This window comes from Octodon degus, unplaced genomic scaffold, assembly GCF_000260255.1.
Source record: "Octodon degus isolate 3935 unplaced genomic scaffold, OctDeg1.0 scaffold00026, whole genome shotgun sequence".
Classification (NCBI taxonomy): Eukaryota; Metazoa; Chordata; class Mammalia; order Rodentia; family Octodontidae; genus Octodon; species Octodon degus.
Window position 1 is genome coordinate 18,272,929 of NW_004524602.1, and position 9,613 is coordinate 18,282,541.

A 9,613-nucleotide genomic window follows, 5' to 3' on the forward strand; every position below is an offset into this window, starting at 1 on the left:
AATGTCTTCTTTAGAAGCAGTTATAAATTCTTTTACTGCAGTGTTTTTTTCAGATTGGGTTTCCTCCCCATGTTTCTGGAGTTGCTTCTTTACTTCAGATGCTATGAGTTCTGGGAATTCTTTTTTTATTTCACAAAAGAATTGCACTGAGTTCCTCTATATCTTTCTGCTGTTGCTTATTTACTATCGACGCTGTTAATTCATGCATTTGCGCTAAGCTAGTGTCCTCCTCACTTGTTGTGAGTGGGCATTGGGTTTCCTCCCTATGTTTCTGCATTTGATTCTTTACTGCAGATGTTATTAATTCAGGGATTTCTTTTTTTATTTCCAATCTCAGTTCCTCTATGCCTTTCTGCAGCTGTTTTTTTATTTCAGAAGCCGTTGATTCGTTGCTTTCAGCTGTATGAGTCCCAATTTGTTCTGTGTTAGTATCCTCTGCAGGTGTTATGGGTGGGCTTGGGTTCTGAGGTTGCATTTTGTTCCTTCTCGTCATTTTGCATAGCACTGTCTTCTGACCTTTGTTGTAGATCTTCGTTGTAGTTGTAACCTTAGCACGTACTGAAGTTCAGGTGCAGATCTACAAAGTTTGGATTTATCCAGCTGTGCCTGGCTTGGGTTTGGCTGCTGTGCTCAGCTCCTTCCTGCTGCTGCTCTTGGGGGTGAACTTGTTGTGCCCCTCTGGCAAGATGTTCTGCTCCTGGACTAGCTGGGTGGTTCTATCCTCTACACTCTCTGCAGGGATTGCAGCTGCAGGGTTACACCCCAGGCCTGTATGCCAGGCCTGAGCTGAGCCTGCAGGGGACAAGGTGGTGTAGTGGGGAGAGGCAGCTCTCTCACACACTCACCGGGCCTGGGTTAGGACTGGGTCTGCGGGTTCCTGGAATGTGGCAGAAATTCCTACTGGGTGGGCGGAGTGGGGGAGGTGCTGCAGAGTGGTGGGGTGTGTCCCAAGGGGGTGGAAGAGGGTCTCACCCACGCTGCGCCTGGGCTGGGACCTGTAGTATGTCCTCCTGGCGCAGGGCAGCAGGAAGCTCTCCCACACACTCACCGGACCTGGGGTAGGACTGGGACTGGGGGTTCCTGGAAAGCGGCAGAAATTCCTACTCGGCGGGCAGGGTGGGGGAGGTGCTGCGGAGTGGTGGGGGGCGTCCCAAGGGGTGGAAAAGGGTCTCACCCATGCTGCGCCTAGGCTGGGACCAGTAATTGTAACTTGAGAATATGGTAAATGAAATAAACAAAATATACAAGCTTAAGTACTGTATGGCTTCTCTTATATGATAAATAATACACACACGGACACAGCAAAACAGAAGATAAACAGGAAGTAGGGAAAAGTTTAAATATCTTGCCTAGTCTGTTGTTTCAAAAATATTTTAAGGGGCTGGAGAGATGGCTCAGTGGTCTAAAGCACCTACTTAAAACAAGCTCAGCAAAGCATCAGGGACCGCGGTTCAATCCCCCAGCACCACATGCCAGCCAGCCCCGCCCCCTGGTGGGCTGAGCTGGCCACACACACACACACACCTCTCTCTCTCTCTCTCTCTCTCTCTCTCTCTCTCTCTCTCTCTCTCTCTCTCTCTCAAATAAATTTAAAAAAAAATATTTTAATATATATGCTAATTTGTTTTATTTATAACTATTAGTTAATCTTAGTTCATTGAAAAGAAAGTTTTATATGTATGTTTCTTCTTTGTCAGAATCTTTTAGTTTGTCTTATACTCCATTTTGAAGATAATGATACACAGTATATTAACTACTGTTAGCTTTTCTTATGAAATTTTTTCATATGAATTTTCATTAAAAAGTGGTTTAAAAAACTAGTGTGAGAATAAAAATATACACATCAAATTTAGAGTCATATTGGTGCCTGTAGCTTGTGATCCTAAACCAGGCCATTAATAAACAAATAGCACATAGCTTGTGGAGCTCAGGGGTTAAAGTCCTTCAGTGTGCCCAAAAGCAGGTAGGGATAGATACAGGTCTTGGGCTCTGCTTCCTTCTATTAGACAAATACAAGCTTTCTATTGTTCTCTGTAGGAAACCACTTCTGTCATTCCTGTAGGCTTTTTACTGTATAATCATCCCCAAAAGGTACATATTCTAGAAAGGTTATAATAAACCTACTTGAATTTAAAGTTTATTGAACATTTATAGAAAACAAGCTAGCTGGGTGACTAAGATAAAATAGTTGAATTCTTTGGTCAAAATCTGGAAGGCCTCTGCTACTCAATCTACAATTCAACCAATCTTCATCTACTATCATTTATTAATGAAATTATGGGATAGGTAACATTTTGGGTGGCTGAGAACCCTGAGGACCGTTTACTACATATTTTCTCATTCTGTTAGCTGCTTTTCATTGCAGTCTCCCCTAACTCACATTTTCTTAAAGTCTCTTGACGCTCAGAAGAGGCCGGGCCACACCAGCCTTCAGGTGGCAGTGCACGCTCTGCTCGCCACGCTCAGCCCCGGCCAGGCTCTGCATGTGCGTACTCCGACACCCAGGCATGCCCCATTGCCCGCTGCCCCCCTGCAGCGACTCCAGAGCGCTGCCTACACACCTTCTCACAGCTGGCATCTGCTATGCTCCTCTTCTTACTTTTCATTACCTATTTATTTTTTGGAACCAGGGATTGAACTCAGGACCCTGCACTTGCCAGGCAGGTGCTTATTCTACTGCACCATCTCCCCAGGCCCCATGCTCCTCCTTTTATACCCAGAATATTCCTTCTCCTCTTTTGAAAATCCCTATCTTGACAGTGAGTCCTGTGTCTCAATTTTCATCTTATATTCTCAAATTAGAAATTTTCTGAAATCAGGTAACTTTCAGCAGGTATACTGATCATAAAACAAGTATCGCATTGAATTCTATTTAAAGATTCAAACTTTTTAAACTGTAAATGCTAAGGACCATGACTGAGTTCTACAATTACTAGATTTTATTCATTTCTATGCCACAAAGAAGCAAAGAAAGCCAAAGAATGTCTGTTTTCCGTGTATTCTTGCTGAGCATGCTCTCTTCACGGAAGTGTGGTGCCCACCCCTCTCTGACAAGTGCTGCAGATACAGACTCAGGTCTGTTTCTTTGCTGCTGGAGTCCTGCTTCCACTTCCAAAAGGAAGGCTAGGTGGACCCATGCTTACCTGGGTCAGACCAGGTCTCCTTTTCTAGCACTTTTTTTTTTTTTTTTTTTTTTCTTCAGTACTGGGGATTGAACTTAGGACCTTGCACTTTCAGGCAGGCACTTATGCTGCTGAGCTATATCCCTGGCCCAAGGTCTCCTTTTGTAGTATGAAATTTCCTTGTATATTACCAGCAACTAAATTCAGCCCAGTGCTGACTGGTGCTGTGGGGAACCCTTCAGAAGAGGCCCCTGGAAAAGGGTAACAGATAAGAAGACATAGCCCTTTTGCTTTTATCGGATATTGTTATGCCCACATTATAATGCTTTAAACAGACCAGCCAGAAAAACAAAAAGCACTCTTAAGAAGCAGAACAGGAACCCTGAGACAAAAGGCCAAGCCCCTGCTGCCATGGGCTTCTTGCTACACCTGGTAATAAATGTTCGTATAGTTCAAGCTGGCTGGGATGAGAGTTCCTTTCCCTTCCATCTCTAAAGTGTTCTAACTGACACAGCAAGCATCTCAGAAGCCTCCGCATAAATACTGTGTCAGCAGAAACTTAAGTTCCTGCTTATGACATTTCACTGGCGATGAACACACATAAGCCAGGATTTGCTGCCAGGGTGTGCTATCTGCTTCTGTTGGGCCCTCTTGACAGTCTGTGCTTAAATCCAATGATGCTCAGGTGGAAGGCATGGGGGAGTGCGGAGCTGCTGTTTCTGTTTTCCCTTACAATCTTTTGTGTCAGTGCTTTTCTTTCATCTTCCTCTAGATTGTTTTTTCACTATATGTGTGTGTATGTGTGTGTGTGTGTGTGTGTGCGTGTGTGCATGTGTACGTGTGCATGCATGTGCACCTAGTAAACAGGTGGGGCTAAGAAGAAAACCCCATAGACATAAAACTCAGGGAAGATGCATCTCCACAAAATCATTATTTTGATTTGATGGTTCCACAGGAGTATGTGAAAGTATTTTTCTTTGATTGTGCCTGCTGAAATGAAAAGGAGGCCTATTATTAACCTTCGTTATATAATTTAATAGTTATATTTTCATTAATCAGTTGAATTATAAGGGGAAAAGAATTTCATTCGTTAAAGCTCAGTGTAGTGGTGCATGCCTGGCTCTCATCACTTGGGAGACTGAGGCCGGAGGATCACCGTGAGTTCCAGATCAGTCTGGGCTCCATAGAAAATTCAAGGCCAGTGTGAACTACATAGAGACTCTATCTCAAAAAGAGAGAGAGATTACTACTTGTTACACATATCAAGATGGAGAAGGGTACGTGAGGCTTTCTTTGGCACCTTCTGTCCCATTCTCCATGCCAACCTTCCTCCCAGTGTGAACTACACTGAAGGACAGTCAGGAAGGAGAGCAGAGGGCATGTATAGTAAGCACAGCCGTGGACACCTCCGATGAGAGCAAGAAACAGGCTGCACAGAAACAGCACTAATTTTAGTAGAAAGGAAGTATGCCAAGGTGGTGAAGAGGACTGAAAGCTACATCATTCTTTCTGTAATTTAGCTCTGTTAAACAACAACTTTAAGTCAATGAGTCTTTCACAGTCTTGTCTGTGTAGGGAACAGCTGCTCAACTTTTACTAGACAGCTGAAGCTGGAGCGTCTGCAAAACTGACAGATCCTGCTAATAGCTGCCAGCAGCTGCCTAGAGCGCGTCCCCACAGTGCGGCTGCTGAGCAGGACCCCAGGCACATGCAGCACAGGTGAGAGTGGGACTTGCCATCTCCAAGCCCCGGCTGCTAGAAAATGTGCACAAGTGACACAGGCAGAAAGCATGGAAAGACTGGCTTTTAGTGGCTTAGGAGAACAGAATTATTTCTGCAATCAATTCCTGTTGGAAGAATAGGGCAATTTTAGCCAGCTGCCTAATAATGTCTTTTCTTCAAAGAAGCTATGTATTGTTTTCCTTAGGCTAAGTTGTTTCTCTAAACAATACCCAGAAAACTAAAGGTTAACATTTAAAATTATAGCTTAACAGATACACAACATTTTCATGTAATGTTATTTATTTATAGTATTTTAAAAGTCCTTATTTACTTTTTTTTTTTTTTGGCAGAACAAGGGATTGAACTCAGGCCCTTCTGCTTGCCAGGGAAATGCTTATTCCACTGAGCCATCTCCCTGGTCCCAAAGTCCTTATTTACAATTGCAACTGTGTCTCAACAAATTCATAATGAAGGACAGTTATCTTGAACTTGTCAAAACTATTGTGGAAACAAACAAACAAACAAACAAACAGACAAACAAACAAACAAACAGGGGGAAGTGAAGCAAATCTGGACCATTTACTGGATCTCCACTAACACTATTCAGCCATAAGCATAGAGAGCCCTTTTTCTTAGTAGAAAACTTCATCTTCAAGAATTGTGTGTCTGTGTGTGTGTGTGAAGCAGTAATTTAGTGGGCCTAAAAATAAAAACTACCTGTCTACACTCGCAGTTATTCATCTATGGTGCTCACACGTGTGCAGGGGCAGTGTGGAGGAAGGAAGCGGGGGAAGTTCCGTACAGTTTTCATGATCTTGTGGTGCTGGGGACTAGAACCAGGACCTCAAGTACGCTGAGTACAGCCTCTCCCATGGAGTTACATCCCCAAACCTCACGCTTCTAAAAAGACTATTTTCATATACTTTCTATGCCATTTTATTAAAAAAGAATTGATTTTGCTCCTCTGTACCTTACTTCCATCCTGTCTAGACTTATTTTTATTCCATTACAATTACTATTAAAAATGATGACAACTTTGAGTACCTAGAATATACACAGCAATAAATTAAAGCTACCAAGCCTTTCAGTATTCTCCAGAGCGAATGCCAGGGTGCTTTTGTTCAACTGAAGAATAAACGATTGAATTATCTGCATGTGGACTAACACGTTATGAAACAGGAGACAAGTTAGAAGCATACCTGTCAGAGGTGAAGGTGATCCAACCGGTGTTGAGGGGTTTGATGGAAAACTGCTGCTTGTATGGTCAGGAGAATAAATCTAATAGAAAACAAGACATGTAAGTAAACTGATATGCACTGACTGCAAAAACCTTAAGTGTGTTCACAGGAAATAATTTTTATAATCTAAGATGTTCTTAGCTTAAGGCCACCAGGAAAAGGTATTTTGTCAATTTAAGACAAATTTATTACACGAAGGCAAAAATCGAATAAAAATGAGTATCACTGTAGACAGAAATAATTTAGGGTTTCTAATGATTACTATAGAAAAACAGGAAGTGACTACAAAAGTAACACATCTGGTAATTAATTTTTCAAGAATATGCCATCTAATTAAGTGATATCTTTAAAAAATTATCACCTCAAAAAACTATTAACTCATCTCAGGAAATGGCTAATATCAGCAAAGTCCTAGAATTGATCTTTACCACCAAAAACAAAATAAACAAACTTAAAAATCCTTAAAAATTTTTGAAAGTCAACTAAAGAAAGTATTTTTGAAAATACCACTTACCTCTTACTTAAGTTTGGCTGACCATGTATTTGTGAATTTTAGTGCCAAATTATTATATGGTAAAAAATTAAAACTTAACTCTCTAATGTTTCTTTTTCACCCTTGGAAAAAGTGAAACCAAACCGAAGCAAACCAAATCACGACGTGCTTTTAAAAAACTGTCCCTCAAAGGATCTGCAGGCTTTATTTCCATGCAGATTGCCTTCATGTGGGTAATGTATCTGTCAGTATAAAGTTTGGTATTTTTTTTTTTAAATGGTTGCTCTATTTATATTGTTAAGTAAAAGGTAACAGAAATTCATTCAAGTTTACTTAATTAACTAGTAAATATTTTAAAAGTCCCTTTAACTCGAGTATCAAGGGCCTTTACAAGGTCTTAGTTCTTTTTTTTTTTTTTTGGCAGAACCGGGGATTGAACTCAGGCCCTTGTGCTTACCAGGCAAGTACTTATTCTACTGAGCTAGCTCCCTGGTCCTAAGGTCTTCTCTTATAAAAACAAAAACAAAAAACCCAAAACTTCCCTCCCCCTTTTTGGTACCGGGAAACAACTCAGGACCTCAGGCTTGCCAGGCAAGTGCTGTGCTGCTGAGCTGAACTCCTGGCCCACTTTTGCAACTCAGCAAGTGAGTCAACTTCTGTGGGCAGAAAACTTCATCTGGGTATAAAGAATCATTGCAGAGAGGGGACTCCTGTGTCAGCAGGATTAGAACTCTGGTGAACTGAAAGTAGCTCTAGTTACAGCATATAAGGACTCATAAGTATTGGTTTTAAAGGAAGCATATTTTTTTCAACATCTGAAAAAGCTATTAGGACAGGTTAACGTAAAAGAAATTCCGTAAGTCACAATGAACATATATAAAGGCTTTCATTTTTAAAATTTTCAATAACTTCAAGTTGCAAACAACAAAAAGCCTACCCTCCTCTGATGGATGTATTCATTTACTTCAAGTAAAATACACTGACTCATATAATGCTAGTGAATTTTAATTATAAGTAACTATAACTTAGTTACAAAAATGTGATATTAGAAATTGAAGTGAAGTGAAGGTCACAGTAAGAAGTAACAAAAAGTATAGATTCTGAAAAAAAATTAATATCCAGGTTTCTAAGTCGCATAGTCAAGTTAAAAGTCATTTTGGAAAAGGAAGGTTATGGGAAAGAACTTAAGAGACTTTGGAGCTGGGCACGGGGGCACACATATGTAGAGACTAGGAGTACTTATTAACAGAGAAGTAGCAGAAGATCAGTACTACGGATCTCACAAGTTGTTACTCAGGGGTAGGAGTACAGCTCAGTAGTTCTATTCCCAGCATCAACACTGTTCGGTTAAAAACCTCACAGCCCTGGCCAGGGAGATAGCTCAGTGGTCTAAGTACCTGCCTGGCAAGCGCAACGACTGGGGCTTGATCCCCAGTACCCCTTGCTGGCTCTGCCCCAGGCACACTGAGCCAGCCACCAAGACAGGGTGTGGTGGCGTCTCAGGGGAGGTTAAGACAGGAGGATCACTATGAGTCCAAATTGCATAGCAAGACCTTGTGTCAAATACATAAATAAATATAAATAAATGATTAAAAAAAACCCACTTCAAAGCCCATATATGAAAAATAGCTAGTGGTCACCCTTTGGTTCTAGTGGCTCATATGCATAAACTGGTTTATTTCCATCTCACAAGGAAAGTCACCAAACTTCAACAAAAACAAGTCTCAACATCTTTACTATTGTAAATCGCTGCTTATGTTCAAAACTCACAATTTTATGAACAAGGAATGCTCTTATAAAATACATCTTGAGTACAATACTGAGGGAAGGAAAGGCTGAGTAAGGAAAGCTTTAGTTCCACAAACTGTGATCATCATTAAACCCAATGACTTTGAACACTCATCTGTTAAAATGAAAGCATATGGCCAACAGGATTCCCTCGGTGACACCCCCGCTTTGGCTTTGTTCTGGATTGTTTATGGAATATTCTCAATCTGCTTACATTTGCTTGCCTCTTTACTACCTAGCATTACCCTTTATGCTAGTAAATGACAGCTCCAGAAGAGAAAGGACTTTGTCTTACTCAGTGCTACGGCTTCAGAATCCAGAATGTATCCTTGCTAGAATGCCCATCTGAGTAATTCTCCTCAGTCCATGCATGTATTTCCTGAGTCTACCTCTCTTCCTTCCCCAGTTTTCTTACCACGGATTTCCTTAGGACTCGGGTCTCAGTTTTCTCCTTATCCCCTATTTGCCATTCTTTGTAATGTATCAACCTTCATATTCCCATGAATGGCTCTGAAAGTGACACTCTTATCCCCACAGTGGTGGCCATGGCCTTCTCCATCTAGACAAGCTCTTCTGTCTCAGGACAGGGACCGCCAGACACACCTCTGCCCCCCCCAGCTTCCTTTTTTGCCCGTCTCTGCACTCTGCTTCTCTCCCTCAGCGCGGCAGCCCTCTCTTGCCCTCCCCCAGTTCTCTCAGTCTTCTCTCTGTGGACAGCAACCCCCCAGCTCAGTTTCTGGACAGGTGCACGCCATCCCCTGCTGTGACATCACCCTAAATTCTCATACAACCCAGGGATGGACTAAGCCATCCCACAAATAACTGCCTTAGCTGTTGTCCCTGCACAGGCGCGAATAGTCAAGTCCCTGCTGCTGCCAGCTAACAGAATGCTTGATGCCTTTCACAGCCTGGCCACAAAATACCTTTCTGTTTCAAAGCTACGTATCCTGTTATGCAAACAGTACTTGTTCATTTTCTGAGCACAGCTTGCCCTGCTTTCAGAAGGTCTATTTCTTCATTTCTCCCTCATGGAACTCTGTACCACATCAATATCACTCCCCATTTGCATCTGCCTTACAATACTACAACCCCCAACTTCTCTTCAATCCTTCCTTTACACTGTCTCAGGGCAACACCATTTGGTCATCTGTCTTATCTCCTCTTTCACTGTAAGCTCTCTGAAGGCAGGGACCTTGTACACGTAGCACTGAATCCGTCACGGCCTGCCTCGGCAGGGACCTTGTACACGT

General features: G+C 42.0%; 1 protein-coding gene across 8 annotated transcripts in view; it reads right to left on the reverse strand.

The window, feature by feature from the left end:
* The window catches only part of Tcf12 (transcription factor 12), a 396,809-nt gene that overhangs the window by 33,675 nt on the left and 353,521 nt on the right, over positions 1 to 9,613 (reverse strand). For all 8 annotated transcript variants that reach the window (XM_023712449.1, XM_004628873.2, XM_023712450.1 and 5 more), the window contains one exon: positions 6,044 to 6,122. In XM_023712449.1, the coding sequence (XP_023568217.1) occupies positions 6,044 to 6,122 (79 nt within the window). The remainder of the gene's footprint in view (positions 1 to 6,043; positions 6,123 to 9,613) is intronic.